The sequence below is a fragment of the Elephantulus edwardii genome, unplaced genomic scaffold (genome assembly GCF_000299155.1).
Source record: "Elephantulus edwardii isolate Elephantulus edwardi_28Jun2011 unplaced genomic scaffold, EleEdw1.0 scaffold00001, whole genome shotgun sequence".
Classification (NCBI taxonomy): Eukaryota; Metazoa; Chordata; class Mammalia; order Macroscelidea; family Macroscelididae; genus Elephantulus; species Elephantulus edwardii.
Window position 1 is genome coordinate 1,813,032 of NW_006399751.1, and position 17,585 is coordinate 1,830,616.

The 17,585-nt window shown below is 39.9% G+C and overlaps 1 protein-coding gene across 2 annotated transcripts in view; it reads right to left on the bottom strand.

The window, feature by feature from the left end:
* Positions 1-17,553, bottom strand: part of PHLPP2 (PH domain and leucine rich repeat protein phosphatase 2) — a 77,218-nt gene extending 59,665 nt beyond the window's left edge. Inside the window, exons 1-2 of one of the 2 annotated variants that reach the window (XM_006878629.1) lie at positions 17,455-17,553; positions 9,941-10,215 (exon numbers count right to left, since the gene is read on the bottom strand). In XM_006878629.1, the coding sequence (XP_006878691.1) occupies positions 9,941-10,215; positions 17,455-17,553 (374 nt within the window). Of the gene's footprint in view, positions 1-9,940; positions 10,216-17,454 lie in introns of those variants that run through there. The other variant, XM_006878630.1, reaches the window with a different exon arrangement.
* Between the last annotated feature and the right edge of the window lie 32 nt (positions 17,554-17,585).

A 17,585-nucleotide genomic window follows, 5' to 3' on the forward strand; every position in this document is an offset into this window, starting at 1 on the left:
AAGCTGCACTGCAATCCCAAAGGCGTACAGTTCGAATCCACCAGATGCTCTGCTGGAGGAGGAGGAACTCTCTCCTCCTGTGCCAGTCAGATGTGATTTGACAGTACACAACAAGAAGGGGAAAAAAAATTTTTTTAAGTATTCATTTTCAGCTTTATCTTTCAATATCTTCTGAATCAGAAATTATATTATTAAGAGTTTCCCAATGCTTACTTATTCATTTAAAAACTACAAGCCCATTATGTCAGCATAAATCATGTATTTAAAAAAAAACAACCAACACACCAATTCCCCAAATAAAATAAATGTAAAAAAAAGGGTATCACTGTTCCACTTTTTAAAAAAAACTTTCTCCCCCCACCTTTTCTTGTTGTGTACTGTTGAACTGGATCCAACTGGCACAGGAGGAAATTGTCCCTACTTCTCCAGTGGGGCATCTGGTGGATTTGAACTGTGCGCCTTTAGGATTACAAGGCAGCTTCTTGCCACTAACCACCAGAACTCCCTTGTTCTACACTTTTCAAAAGGTGCTGTTGTTAGGTACCATTGAATATGACTCATAGTGACCGTGTGAACAAAAGATTTAAATCCTTTTCTATTCTGAGCCATCTTCACACTTCCTAACACACAAGAGCCCACTGCAGCATTCACAGAGTCAATCCATCTGACTGAGTCTTCCTTCCCCTTTTCCAACCCTCCACCCTTCCCAACATCATGTCCCTCTAAGGAATAGCTCCTCCTAGCAAAATGCCCAAAGTATGGTGAGATGGAAACCTCATCATTCTTGCCTCCAAAGAACACTCTGGCTGCATGCTCTCCACATATTTCTGTTTGTTCTCTTGGCCATCCATGGGATGGTCAGTGCTCTTCTCCAACACCACAGCTCAAAGGCATTGTTGTTCTGCCATTCTCATTCACTGTCCAGCTCTCAGATGCACAGCAAGGGACCAGAAAGAATATGGCCTGAATTAGATGTACCGTAGTCTTTATACTGGCATCCTTACTCCTCAATAATTCGGAGAGGTCCCTAACTGCAGATTTCCCAGTGCAATGTAGATATACAGACATAACTGTGTTCATGCAAAACCTATACTTAGATCCAGAAGCTATTGTCAGAAAAGAACAAGGGAACAGTACATGGCTTCAAATCAAGAGAGGTGCATGTCAGGGTTGTGTTCTTTCTCAATACCTATTCATTGGACACTGAGCAAATAATTGGAGAAGCTGGACTATAAGAAGAATACGGTACTAGGATTGAAGTAAGATCCATCAACAACCTGCATTATACAACCTGCAGATGATACAATCTTGTTTGTTTAAAGTGAAGATGACTGAAACACTTGCTGCAAAAGATCAAAGACTGCAGCCTTCAATACAGATTACATCTCAACATTAAGAAAACAGATATTCTCACCACTGGCACAACAGGCAACACTGTGATAGCTACAGAAAACTGAAGTTGTCAATGATTTCATTTTACTTAGACCCACAATCAACACACATGGTAACAGCAGTCAAGAAATCAATCCAAAGACATGTTACATTGGAAAATATGCTGTCAAGGGTCTTTCCAAAACACTAAAGAGCAAAGGTGTCAATCTAAAGAGTAAGGTGGGCCTGACCCAAGCCATGGTCTTTTTAATTACTTTCTATGCAAACTGGACAAGGAATTAAGATGACATAAGAATTATCAGCCCCTTTGACTCGTGATGCTGGAGAAGAGTACTGACTATCCCACAGACTAAAAGAACAAAGAGCCTTGGAAAAAAAATGCAATCAGAATGCTCCTTAAAGGCAAAGATGGTGAAAGTTCATCTCACATGCTTAGGTCATGTTTTCAGGAGTGGCTATTATTTGGAAAAGGACATCACGCTTCAAGAAGTGGAGGTTAAGAAAAAGAGAAGATGATCAACAGGATGGACTGGCATGCTGACAATAAGAATGGGCTCGAGAATATGACTGTGAGAATGGCAGAGGACAAGGCAAAGTTCAGATCTGTTTTGAGAGTGACTCTGAGCTGTGGTCAACTCAGTGGCACTTAACAACAACAACAACAACACGCACATCTACACACACACACACACACACACACAGCACTGATGGCCTAGTGGGTAAGAAGTTGTGCTGTCAACCCAAAGTCTTGAGATCATCAGCTTTTCCAAGGAAGACAGACAATCTCCTCTCATGCAATTTATAGTCTCTAAAAACCTCTGGAGGGTCAGCTATGAATTGATTTCAACTCAACACTGAAGTACAACAACATATAAACATGCATATATAGAGAGACAGATATAAAGGATGACTGAAGGAAGACTAACTTGAAGACAAGGAAATGAAGGAATACTTAAAGAACTATCTTCAGGTGTCAAGAAGGAGTAAATTTACTCTGTATTGCTCCAAAATAAGGGACTTGGAATAATGGGAAGACGTTACATAGGTGTGTTAGGACTCAACAGACCTTAATAATTACAGATGTCCAATTACTAAAACAGACTACCAATTACTAAAACAGACTACCTCTCACAATAGCTAAAAGCTCACGGACAGCTAGAGAAGCATTTGTCACAGATACTTTAGAAGTAACTCCTATAGGAATCGCGTGAAGGCTAGATGATCTTCTGTCTCTTTCAGAACTCAAGATTCTATGAAGTATCCAAGACACTTTCCTAACCTAATACAAATTCTACCGAAACCCTATTGTTTTTCAGGATACAGAGTCAAATCTATCTCTATTCCATAAATTCATATTATTCAGTATTTCTGGGCAAGAAATAATGATATTTTCAGGTTAAATCTTACAGCTCATTTTAAAACTCTTTTTCTCTAGAAAATAAAACCATCCTATGTTTGACATATTTTACATTGTAAAATTTCTTTGTCTACAAATGCCTGTGGATCAACCTCTTTTTATATTTCCACCCAAAGAAAGTATTTTTTCTGATGGGGGGGAAGGAGAACTTCAACATCTGCTCACATTAATTTAGCATAAGTGAGTAAACAAGTTAATATTTTAAGAACTGCATAAACAAGTAAAATGAGGGACTAATTCCATTTACTCATTAAACTCATCTGTTTATGGGTACGAGGAGGGAAACAGGGAAATACGCTTACAGCTCAATTTTATGTTCCAAAGTTCCAAAAGTTTAACAGGCTGAAAATTAGCTATTTGTTAAATCTCTTGCAAATCAAAGGGAAATTATGTACTGCAAATTGGGGATTGGAGACGGTAGTGTTAGCAACAAAGAATTCCATTCAACGTTTCAACTATCCATCCCTACTATTGCTGTAAGGAGTCAGTGAGACCACTATTAACTATTTTGGTGTACCTTTAATACTTCTGAGAACTAATAGAAATTGAAATTCACTGCCAGCGAGTCAGTGCCAACAACTCAGGGTGACTCTCCTTCAGCTGTAAATCTTGACAGGAGAAGTCCGTTCAACCTTCTCTCTCAGAGCTCAAGACTGATTCAGATTCAAACTGGTAGAGGTACAGACCTTTTGGTTAGCAGGGCTATGTTGTTGTTAAGTGCCATTCTAGTCGTAGACGACTCATAGCGACCGGATGAATGAAGGACATGAATACTTGTGAACACTTGTATAACTTTCATTGTTTCTCCACATTCATAGGGTTTCCAGAGGCAAGCTATTTCGGAAGTGCATGCCACTCCTGCTTCCAAGCTTGTTTTAACTGGGGGTTATAGATTATGCCAAATACTATCTTGTTGCTGCTATGTACTTTCGAGGCAGACCAACCCAGAGCTGACCTTCCAGCAGGTTTTCAGAAGTACTAAATCACACAGGAGGAGTCTGTCCATTTTTCTCCCGTGGAGTACCTGGTGGATTTGAACAGCGTACTTCTGCATTGGCAGTGCAATTCCTTAACACTAAGCTAGGAGAGCTCCCTACAGTAAATACTATAGTCCATTTTAATGTAAAGAGATATGTTTATTTAGATTAATCATTAACAAATCAGTAACATTATCAATAGAGTTTACAACTCTTTCTATAGCCACACATTCTAAACAGTTAATAGTTAAGATATAAGCAAGGAAGAGTAAATTTCATTCCAGGTATCATTTCACTTATCAGTTCTACTTCAATACTGACTGACAGGTAAAATCACACACTTAACAAACTCAACATGAGGAGTATTACATTATATCACAGACTTTAAAAAAGCACAGCAACATTCTCTACATCAAATTTAAATTAAAATTCAAACTTTGGCCACTTAAGAGATGTAATATTCAAATGTTAACATTAATAACACAGATATAAAGAACAAATTTACCTACAGGGGAATAAAAGCCAAAGCTGCTGCCAGAATTGATTAAGCTTATACAGACTTGCCATCAGGTTTCTGGGGCTGTCACTCGTGACTGGAGGAGATTGCCCATACTTTCTCCAGAGGAGCTGCTGGTGGGCTCAAACCTCCAGAAACCTCCGTTAGCTGTGCCACATGCTACAGACTACGCCTGCAAAGCTCCTTATCAGCAGAAAGGATATTTCAGTTGATGGTCACTTCACACCAAATGTCTATAGCAGTTCTCAACAGTATTAAAAGTGTACCAAAACCATTACAGGACTCTTACTGTCTCTTTAGAAAGAAGAGAAAAAGTTGAAATGTTAAGTGACACTTTTTGTTGCCAATATTACTCTCTCCTATACTCATTTTGTAGGGAGCTCTAACAGTCTAGTGGGTAAGAAGTGGTGCTGCTAACTCAAAGACACTCAATTCAAATCTATCAATTGGTCCAAGAAAGATGGCCAAAGGAGTCCCATGCAATTAGCAGCCTCTGAAACCCCCCTAGGAGGTCACTTACAAGTTGGTTCTGCCACAATAGCACATAAAAGCCATACTAAACACTAAGGTACTATGCTGAAGGTGATTTACAGATTATAATACTATGCCCTTTTTTAGGGAGCTCTGGGGCTTCGTGGTAAGGAATTGTGCTGCCAATTCAAAAGCATACAGTTCAAATTCACTAGCTACTCCACAGGTGAATGTTGGCCAATCTCTTCTTGTGCGATTTACAGCCTCTGTATACATACAACAATATCCCATTTTTACCAATAAGAAAAACAAAGTTTTGAAAGATTAGATAATAGACTCAAAGTCACACAATTAGTATATAATGATAAAGTTGAACCTTTGTGAGCTGGATTTTAAAGCCTCGTTTCTTTAGGAGGTGAAGAAGTTTATTTTATATAGTTAAATCCTTATGCAAAGAGAATTAAAAGAACTTACACTAAGAAATTTTAAAAGCTATGTTTTAAATGATCATATTTTATTATATCTATACATTATACAGAGCTCTGATGGCGTAGTGGTAAGAAGTTATGCGGCTAACACAAACGCACTTGGCTTGAACCCATCAATGCTCCAAGGGAGAAAGATGTGCATCTCCTCCTATGCAATTTAAAGCCTCTGAAAATCTGCTAGAGATCAGCCATGGGTCAGTTCCAACTCAACAGCACATAGTAACATACATTATAAACCATCACCTGAAAGATACAGTACACACACACCCCCCATTAAGAAAAAAGCAGTGCCAACTAAACTATGACCTAAGCCATGAACAATAAGACCATTAAACTGTGACCAGCCATGGTGAGATAAACACTAATTTCATATGTAATAAAATGTGGAGTGGGGGAGGATTAGAAGAAAAACAACTTACAGTAAACAAAATCTTAGTGGCTTACCAAAGGTCACCCAACAATTCAGAATTCCCAATCCCACTGTATACTCATCCTTCTACTTCTCAGTTTATTTTAAGCTTTATTTTACTTTCTCAACTTGGTCTATCAAGCACTTAGAAATCTTCATCATTTTGATGACTGAGAATAAAAACTATTACACAATCATAAGCCAAAGAACAATCTATTTCATACTGAACTTGTGAGAACATTTTAGGCGGAAAGCAACAATTACGCTCAACGTCACTCAACTCATTGCCTTTGAGTAAGAATTCATAGCTGACCTTCCACTGGATTTCTGAGGCTGAATATCACAATGTGGGAGACTGCCATCGTTCTTTAGCAGAGCCCCTGGTAGATAAGATTCAACCATTGGAGAGGGACAGCCTTTGGGTAAGCGTTACAATTCCCTACAGATTATGCCACCAGAGTACTTTAAAGAATCATTTATCACTTAAACAGTTCAATTAAAAAGGCCAAATATCATAATGTCAAGGGTTGTGAACTGGGAGTCAAAACAGTTGTGTGCCAGCTATAGCCCTACTACCACATTTAAAGACAGGCTTCAGAGCCTGCCTCTCTGGATCTCTGTTCTACACTTACAAAGTAAAGGGAAACAGTCTCAGTGATTCTAAACAGGAAATTGCTGGTTTAGGGATAGGACAATTCCTTGTTGTGTAAGATTGTTAAGCCTCTCTGGTTCTTTCCCCAGATGCAGGTAACTCTCACTAGTTGTTTTAACAACCAGGAAAAACTCTGCCTCCAAAGATCTAAGTGGAAATGAAGGGTAAATGGATGCCTTTTAAGTACTAAAATTATACAAACAGGTAATCTTTCAGCTATACACAAGAGGTTGAAAAAAGGGAAAAGGGAATACTGGATGATATGCATGGGTAATTTCAGTCCCAGAGAGCTAAACAGTGATTTATGTGTTTATTTACAGTAATTTATGGGCAAGTGTTTACTCATCACACTATTTCAAAGCATTGAATGATTGGAAAAAACTCAAAAGGTACCCTTTTACTAAGCACCTATGAGGTGCCAGATATCATTTTAATGATGATTTGCTTTCCTGTGACCCAAAGTATAGCACATCACCTTCCTTCCATCAGTGTAAGAATGCTCGGTTCTTTACAGACCCTCATCAACATTTGTTATTTTCTGAAGCTATGGTATTTGCCTGTGAAAGGTGACAATGAATAAGGAAGATCAAAAAAATTACTGATGCTATCTGAATTGTGGTCTTAGTGAAGAAAATTACACAAGCCATGCATGGACTGCCAAAGCACAAATAAATCTGCTTTGGAAGAAGTGCTGTCAGAGTGCGCCTTCCAAGCAAGGATGGTGAGACTCTGTCTCACACAATTTAAGCATGTTAGGGAGGGAGGCCAGCTCTTAAAAAAGGCTATCATGCTTTGAAAAGTAGATAATCAGAGAAGGAGAGGAAGATCCTCAAGGAGATGGACTGACACAGTAAGCGCAACAATGGGCTTTTTAAAAAGCCCAGCATACTGTAAAGATGGCTCAGGACTGGGGTTTCATTCTGCTCAATACAGGCCTACTATGTGTGAGGAGATGACTCAACAGCACCTAGGAACAAGAAAGAATTTAAATGACAAGGAAATTCAGATGAAAATATTAAGGAATAGGCAAGATATAAAAGTGACTATATGATAAGGATGGCGCAGGATAGGACAGGGTCAAGATCTGTAGTTCACAGGATCGCTATGAGTCATACTTGACTCGACAGCACTTAACAACAATATATGAGACCAAAAACATGAACAGAAAGTATGTATACATAATATGCATATGCACATATACAATAGTACACACTCATTTATCTCATTTATGAAAGGATCTGGGGGGGGAATCTTACTACAAGATGACGATGTAGGTTAATGTTAGCATCTGAAGTCAGAATGCCACAGTACAAATTCCAGATCTAGCAATTAATACCTGAGTGACATTAAGTGAGACACTTAACATTTTTAAAACTCACCTCCCTCATCTATCAAATGAGAACAATTAGTAACTACCTCACAAGATCACCGTGGCAGATTAAAAGATGTAATCTACATAAACCATGAATACTGACTATTACTATTTCTCTCTACAGTTTTCTGTATTTTCTACATGAGTATATATCACACCTCAGTAAGCAGAGAAAAAACCAAAAGAGATAACCCCTTCAACTACGAATATCTAATACAAAGAAAGTATTTCCTCTTCTAATTAAGATGGAACTCAAGCACTTTACAGCTAAATATGAAAACTTTAAGTAAGTATGATTAAACTCTGCAACTGAGTTATAGATGCTGCACAAACTCCTCTTCTGAAGGGTCTTTACTCACAGTGAAGTCTATCATCTGCCTGAGAATAGCTGTCTGACCTTGAGAAGGTTACTGGACCTCTCAAAGCCTCAATTTTCCTCACCTGACAAAATTATACTACCTTCTTTGTTACTGTGAAGATTAAATGAGAAAATGTACATGAAGGACTAAGAACACTGGATGGTGACAGACTGCTAGCCAAAAGCTCGTTAGTGCTTTGGACCCACTCAGGTTCAGGTGAAGGAAGCGGTATCCACTTCAGAGAGGACTTGAAGACCCTATCAACAGTTCTACTCGACATACGCTGGGTTGCCACGAGTTGCAATCAACTTAACAGGAACAAGTAACAGCAAGTACAAAGACTAATATAAGCAGTAAACATCAGAAAAAAATCTACCACCATCATCATAATTATTCTTTGGCTGGATGACACAGAATTTCCCTTGAAATTCTATTCAAGCAATGAAAATATATTCATTCTTTTGAGCCACAGTTATAACGGTTTTCATTATTTTCTAATCAAATATATCCTTAAGAGCTATTTCATTATAAATTATCCAAGTCCGGAGGGCCAAAAGAGAGAAACTCTCCAATGTTAAGTATAGTTTAGATTCAACTATGGAAGTAAACACATGCCATTTGGCTTCTTAACAAAAGATACAACTAGCAATAGCAAACCAAACCAAATGTGGTTTTCTCTGTATTTCTAGTATCTTTGTTTATGTATGTATGAATAAACAAATGTACTAGACAAATGTTTAAATAAGTAACTCTATCAATTATTATCAGCTCTAATCTAGGTCAAGGCTTTCCACCTGATAAAATTAGATCAGAGTCAGTGTTAAGATTTAGAAAAGCCTAGGATCACCCAGTCTGATCCTTTTGTTTTACAAATGGATTTAGGAAATGTATTTGTTTGAGCACATTAACTAGTGAACAAGGAAAACATTAAAGCACTAATCTACTTTTTAAAGAATTAGTCCAAATCCCAAAAGAAACACAAAGTAAACTTCAGTTTAGATTTTAAAAAGACATCAATTTTTAGCACCAAAAAAGGTGCTACTATTGTTACCACATTTTCAGGTGTGAGTGAGAGCTTCCTCACTTTCAAGAGAATTGTAGCCACAGCTTTGGATTCTATTTCAAGAGGGACATTCATTTACTACAGAGAAGGGTGAGCAAGGAAAGACAGTAACTGAATATTTAAAAATTTCTTATTTGATATTAGCTCTGTACATGTAGGCCAGTGGTTAAGGAGTTGCACTGCCAATCTGAAGGCACTCAGGTTGAATCCACCAGCCAAAGAGAATGATGTGCAATCTCCTCCCGAGTGATTTACCTCCGAAATCCACTATAAGTCGGTTCTGACTCAATGGGACATAAAAGCAAGTAACTTGTAGCACAGTGCTGATGACTGAAAGGCTGGCAGCTGAAATCCATCAGTTGATCTTCAGGAGAAAGATAAAGTAATCTGATTCTATAAAGGTTTACAATCTTTACAGAGGGTCATCGTGGGTTGAGGTTCCTAGGATAAATCTTTTTCAAGACTCCACAATCAGCATCAGTTCCAGGACAATTAAAATCTTGAAATTCACTTCCAAGTAGAAATGCAAATTAAATTCCTGATACTGCAAGGAGCTGCAACTACAATCCCAGAGGCACACGGTTCGAATCCACCAGATGCTCTGCCGGGAAAAGGAGGGACAATCTCCTCCTGTACCAGTCAGATCTGATTTGACGGTACACACACACACACACACACACACACACATTCCTGATACTGTGGAAGAATAAACTCTGTGCCATCAGTTCCAATTCACAGCAACCCTACATTGAGTTTCCAAAGCTATAAATCTTAAAGACAGCATCTTAGCAACAGAGAAAGAGGGGTAAAACTCAGGTCTTACCTGACCAAGTCTCCGTGAAGCTGTAAATAAAGGCTTTCCTTTCCCTCCCCAGCACATATTTCAGATGCTGGTGTCTCCACTGTGCAAAGGACGAGATGTAAGTCAGAGGAGGAGGAGGAGGAGGAGTTGGTGGTTGTAGTGGCAGTGGTCGTGTCTGCTCCATAAAGGTAAACACAGCCTCTCTTCATATCTTCTCTCAGCCAATCTCTTTCTCGAGAACCAAACCTGCTCCTCCTATTTAAACAATTTCTGCTCCCATTGCGTTTCATATTTCTCTAAAAAATATTAAGAAAAAGGAATCATTAGTGAAGTGTTTAACTGATATATGTTGAGTCCTCACTCCATCTTGCCACTTTTTTCTTTTGCCACTTTATTTTCACCAATATTCTACTTAAGAATTCCACCCTCTCATATAGACTTCTGAGTCTCAACCTCTATTTTAACCAGGGTAATATAATTTATGTTTTCATAAAGCATAATTTTGTTTTATGATAATTTTTATCATTTCATAAAGCACCATTTCTTTGTGCTTTCATGTTTTCATCCATACCTATCATCCTGGGTTTTTTTCTTGTTTCCAGAAAACCGTCAAGAATAACAAAACATCTGTCTATCTACCACCTGGATTTCACAAGTATTTTACCATATTTGCTTCGGATCACTATTCTAAAGAAGTCTGTACACTATATGGTATCCTACCACAATCTCAAGCCCTCCCTCTCTTTTCAGAAACAAAGACTAATACTGTATTTGGTATTCATCATTCTATGTATTTTTTTTTTTTATCATGTATATGTAGAGATATCTTGAACTATACAGTATTATTTTATAGGATTTAAGACTATCTAAATCTTAACACAGCAAGGTTTTTACTGGTTTAGAAATATACCTATGTTAACAAGTTCAGCTCATTCATTGGAACTACTTAACAATATATAAACACATCACAATTTATCTATTTTATTAATTGTATTACTTTAATTACAATTTTTCAATATTTGAAACAATGTTATAAACTTTTTTTAGTGTTTCCTTATGCAAATATCCAAGTTTCTCTACCTCCTGGATCCTTTCCTGGTAATCCAGGTCAGTCTGGTATTATACAATATTGAGCAAACATTCTTTCCATCTCTATCATATTTTTCTTAAAATTAGTATCGTTGATAAGGCATCAAAATTGGGTAGGCAAAATTCATAAATTAATAAGTTAGCTCCAACCAAAAACAATTGCTACAATAGAATAAGTTTCTAAAGACCAACTCACATCTCTGTCATTTCTACTCCCTTTCAAAAAATGAAAATTTCCAGTAACAATTACACCAATGCATTTCTCTAACCTCATTCCCTACTACCTATCACTCTGTGTTCCAGTCATATTGGAGTCCTTGAAACTACTCAAATACACCAAATGTTCCACAATTCTGTGATCTGTCTATCTCGTCCTTCCCACCCTTGGCCTTCTGACAAGTTGCCCCTCAGTGGTCTGCTCAGGTACTGCCTTCTCTGTGAAGCCGGCCACAGCTTCCCTCCCCATTCTCCCTTCAACTACGCAACCCCATGTGTGCCAGGGCACAACTGTGCTCCATAATGTACTCAGTGACTCATTTTTCAGAATTCATAGCATGTTTTAATTATTTGCTATGTCTTCCTCTTCCCTCCACAGAAATCTTCTCGCAGTGGCTTACTTACTTGCATAGGAAGAGACTGACCATCCTCTCTCTTGTGGAACAAGCTGGTGGATTTGAACTGGGTGCAACTTTGGGTTGGCAGCACAGTTCCTTACCAATAGACTAGAGATACATTCTTTATGGTAAACCAACAACACAGTAATACTGAAAAAGTTTCCTTAAGGGATTTACAGTCAATCAAATGTTTGCACAGCTCTGCTGACATCACAGAATTTTATTCTCAATTAGCCCAATTCTCACTCATTATTGTTGAGCGGGGAGCAACTGATAGCTGACCCTCCAGTGGGTTTTCAAAAGCTGTGACTCACAGGAGGGACTGTCAATCCTCTCTTAAACTACCCCTGTAGGGCCACCTTTGGGTTAGCTGCCCAACTCCCTACAGACAAGTCACAAGTGCTCCCTAACTGCTTCTGGCAAAAAGTTAAACATATACCGGGAAGGAGGGTATCTACATCTCTGGAAATAGAAAATCTTTATATACTAGTAAGTGAGAAGAAGTTTTTAAAAACTCCCAACTTTATCATTCATTATAAAATACTTCAAAACCAAACAAGTAGTATTTTCCTAAAGTTGATATTAAAGGAAAAATATTTAACATTATGAAGTACCCCCCCATGTGGGCAGAGAGAAGAAACACAGATGAGAATGGCTTCATTATTTAGATTTAAGATGATGTTGTTAGTTGTCATCAAATTGGTTCTCAGTCCTGACAACCTCAGACGTAACAGAATGAAATGCTGCCCAGTTCTGGGCCACCTTCTTGGTATGCCTAAGCCCCTGCTGCGGCTGTTTATTCACTTGGATACCACAGGAAAATTGATCATCTTTCAGATGTTAGTGATTTGGGCCTAGCTATTCAAAACCTTGAGGATTATTTCTGATTCTAACTTTAGATAAGTAGGATAAATCCCTACCACAAGTGGGAACTAGGTCTCTCCCGCCTCACCAAGGGCAGATTCTCAAAGACAAATGTCTCAGAATTAAAAAGTGCTTTCTAGGACTTATTTTACAAATACTGAAACCATCAATTCGTACCACTGATTTTTTTTTTTTTAAATCACTGGTTAATTTTATATATTCTTTATTTTTTTCATCTTTGGGAAAGATCCACGTGAAAATAGTAGTCTCTATTGTACAAAAGCATTTCTATAAAACTGTGTATTCTGCATTCAGGGGAAAGCAATTATGCCCACTGTGTAGGGACAACAAAGACCAAACCTAGCCACTCACTAGTACCTTTGAAAGTTCTTTAATGGCTTATAGACCGTTCCAGTTTTGTTTTGTTTTTTTTAAAAAAGGCAAGAACGGGGGAAAAAAAAAAGGTAAGAACGAACTCAGGAAGTATTAGGTTAATTCATACGTGATTTTTCTTGTGATAAAATTTCAGTTTTTCTTTTTTTAAAAATGCATAATGGACTTGATTTTCCTTGAGACTATAAATCCCTTAAGGAAACTTTATATACACTGTTAATATTACTGTGTTGTTGGTTTACCATAAAGAATGTATCCCTAGTCAATTGGTAAGGAACTGTGCTGCCAACCCAAAGTTGTACCCAGTCCAAATCCACCAGCTTGTTCCACAAGAAAAAAGATGGTCAGTTTCTTCCCATGCAATTTACTGTCTCTGAAAACCAGCTATAGGGTCAGCTATGAGTCAGTTCTCTCTATATATAATAATATTAAGATAAACAGTTGAATTAGCACTGTAATAAACACTCTCAAATATAAGTTCCAAGAGTACTTAAAAGACCTGGACAAAAGCAACGTCTTCTAGCAATCACCAAGATGTAGTATTGCTGACCACTGCTGAATTGCCTAGTGCTGCCTTCCTTTCAAGGTTCAGGGTAGTTCCTTCCACTCAACTACCCAAATGCTGATACTTCTACATTCAGTGGCACCCTGGTGACTGTGAGGAGGACAGCCAGGAAGACCCTAGCAACAGTTCTAGTCTTTAAAACATGAGGTTACACAAGTCAGAACTGACTCAACGGCAGTGGATTTGGTTTCCTTTTCCCAAGAAAGTCCTGCTCCATTCACTTTCCATTTTATACTTTTACCTCTCAAAAAACAAAGATAATATACGAGGGCTGTGATCTGTTCAAAGGTGACAAACTATTACACACCCATATACAATTAATTATTATTGTACCAAAAAACCCAACCCACTGCCACCGAGTCATTTCAAAGTCTGAGGAACCCACAGGTCAGAGAACAGCCCAGCAAGGTTTCCAAGGCTACAGATCTTTATGGACACTGACACATCTTTCTCCGTCGGAACAGCTGGTGGCTTCAAGACACTGATCTTTTGGTTATCCACTTTAACAATGGTGCCACCACAGCTCCTTTTAGACACAGTAAAAAAGTCAGACATATAAGAACTCTCCATACTAAGTGAGCTTTATTAGAATGTGACTCAGGAGATAAGGTTTTTTTACTCAAAACTTGCTAAGATGGGCTCATTTCCGGGAATGTATGTGTTAAAGAGTAGGGAGACAATCCCAGAGGTACATGGTTCAAATCCACCAGATGCTCTGCTGGAGAAGGGGGGGGGCAATCTCCTCCTGTACCAGTCAGATCTGATTTGACGGTACACGTAAAAATAATACAATAAAAATAAATAAATAAGAGCAGGGAGAGAACAATTTTTCAGTACATCAAAATCCTTTGGGTATTGATTTTCTTTTAAAAAAACCCATCATGTACACACATTATTTTTATTGTATACCTACCAGAAAAACCTGGAAGAACTCCCATCCCAACACATTAGAGATTTCACAGTTTTTTTACCTGAATAAAAGCCTTCAATTCACACACACAAAAAAACACACCATAAAACTAATCTCAAGGTACTTACTAATGAGTTGTAACTTCACAGTGTCTACAGAATGAGTAAAATAGATTAAGACATAATGCTAAAATTGTAGAAAGTATCTACAGTATTTAAAAATTCAAAGGTATTTCTAAGCATACAATACTTATATTCCAACTGTAACTAATAACTAAGGAAGACATCCTACACAGCAATTGTCTAAATGAAATCTGGGGGCAAATTTTTAATCAAATTTTCCTACATCCCAAATAGATAGACCTATGTATAGTCCAGCCTTACTTAGGTTACCCTTTTTATGAAGCTCTACATGTATTATTTTACAACAATGATATTCATATTTTATTAGTGTTGGGCATTATATGTTGAGCTGTCAAACCAAAAGTGCACAGTATGCATCAACCAACTGCTGGAAGAAATGGGGAGCAAAAGTATGGGATGAAGCAGTAAACCCCCATATAGATTTACAGCTTCATAAACACAGTGAGGGGTCACCGTCAGTCAGAATCTACTTAACTGCAATACTTCTGATTTCTTTTTCTTTTGTTTCATTAAATGTAAAAAAAAACAAAACCAAACAAGTTGCAAACAGAATGAAAATTCTTTTTCAAAGAGTCTTCAGAGAACATGGGGGGAAATTAGGGTTTTCTTCCTAATCAAAAGGTCTTCTACTTAAATAATCTTTTCCAGTTTTACTAGAAATTCAGGGACCTTTTTTACAGAACACACAACACTCTCCATTAAAAACAAAAAACAAAAAACCAACCAAAAATACCACACACAACACATGGCCACTGTGTGAGCTGATTCCAACTCTTGGTGACTCTGCATTGGATTTCTGAGTATGTAACTTTTTATAGGATTTTGCGCCCATGGAGCAGCAAGTAGATTCAAACTGTCATCCTTTTGGTTAGGAATCTGATGGGTTATCCACTATTTAACTGGAGCTTCATAACCCATCCCATTTATTACAAGGATTACTTAAACTGTTGACTATATGCAATAAAACAAGGGATGCCAAGGTTTTTGAATCAGTCTTCCATATCACCATTTCAGCACTGTAATTAAGATCAATTTCTAGAATTCTATTACTAGTTCCTTGATTCAAATCAAGGAGCCAGTGTTAGACTGTTTTTCAATAAAGCTCCTTCTTGGTTCATTCACTGTCACAACTTACTCCATTATCCACTTCCCAAGAAAAGTTAATAAATTTAAAGGGGGAAAAAAACACCCACCTAAGTTGTTTACCTTCTAGGCCAGAAGACACTGCCTTATCTCTCAGACCTGCCCTTTACTGATAACCCTGAAATTTACATATTTGTGCCTACACTTTAAAATAAAAACCCAAAAGCCTTCAGGTAATTATGTTTGCAAGCTATGGCTAAATAAGTTATAATACATATAAGGTTAAATTACAATAACTACACAAAATCAGAAATTTAAAACTGTGAAAGTTTATCGTTTTTAAGTCCCTGCATTAGGACTGGGATGTAATGGCACAATTTCTTTTTCATATTTTACAGAATTCTAGTTTCTGTAGCTTCAGAAATGTCACTGGATCCTTCTAATCCTTATTTTATGTGTATTACCTGTTCCCATCTTGATAATAACAAAACCACCACCACCTACTGGCATCAAGCCGATTCTGATCCACTGCGACCCTCCATCTGGTTTCTGAGGCTAAGGATCTTTGTGAGGAAACCACGGTCCATCTTTGTCTAACGGAGCTGCAGGGGTATTCAAACTGTCAACCCTTCCATCAATAGCCCAATCCGTTATGCACTATACTATCAGGGCTCCTATCTTGTGTTGGTTTACCAACAACCTTCATAGCAAGTGCATACTCCCCACTCTCGCAATTCACAACTCTTAATGTATTTTTAACAGCCTGTATTTTAATGGCTCTGCAAGGTTTTTTTGATACAGCATATCTTGTACATTTTCTTCTCCCTGGGAAGTTTCAAATGCTATCAACTCCTCTTCTAGAACTCTAGAGCGGAATCTTTCGAAAGGACATCTAGTTGTGACCTACGAAAGAATAGTTCTCTTCAACTACTTCAAAGGCTAGTGGCAAACTCCACCCAGAAGATAGCCTCCTCCCTGGAGCCATCTTCACTGCCCCCTCCTCACCCTACGTTCCATATGCATTTAAACTTCTTGTCATCACCTCCTAGGCTCCACTTGCCTGCATCTGCTTTCATTTCCTCCTACTCCCCCAATTCCTGCCAAAAAGCCCCGCTTGCTGCCTGTTGCATAACTGCTCCCCCATCCCGGTCCCCGGCTGTGAGCCCCGCTCCTGCACGCAGGAATGCCCCTTCCAGGCCGGCCCCTCCTCCTCTCCGCACTACGCTCGGCGATTCCCCATCAGGAGGCGCCTCCGCGGGCTTTTCCCCCCCCCCCCCGACCGGCCGGGTCGTCCCTCCCGCCGGCGCCTCCCGAGCGGCCGGGTGGTAACTTCGCTCCCGAGCCCCGAGGGCAGTCTCTCCCCGCGCACACCGCGGCGCGCGGCCAATCGCCGCCGCCATCCCCCGCTGGGGTGATGTCTTCAGGTGTCCGGGGAGAAAGCCCTGCGTACTTCCAGCCCCGCTCTCGGGCCGGGAGTGAGGCGGCCCTCGGAGCCGTGGAGCCCGGCCCCCAGCGCGAAAGAGGGCGGCCCTGGAGAGCCTGAGGGTCCGCAGGGGCCGGGTGGGCGGCGGCGGACGGACGGACACCGACCGAAGGCGTGGGCCCGAGAGGCGGGGGCCTGCGAGGCGGATGGCGCGCGGCCAGCGATGGGCAGCGCCGGGCCAGAGGAGCTGAGGCCTCGGTTGGGGGCGCGGCGCGCAGGCCTCGGCGGGGGCCGTGGTGCCCCCAAGCCGGGCCGGGGGCGGCCGAGAAGCCGTGCTGATTGACTGACGGACGCGGGCGGGGGTGGCCGGCCCCCTTGGCCATCGCGCGGGGCGGGGGCGGCCTCTTCCTTCCCTCACTCCCACCCCAGACCGCCCGATCGCCGGCCTCACCTTCAGGACCCGGATCCCTCCCGGCCGGCGGCTCGCGGACGCTTCGGGAGGCTCCCGGGGCTCCAGCGGGCCCCCGGGGCCCGGCTCCACCTCCCCCATCGGCGGCGGAGGCTGCACAGGGACGCCGGGCC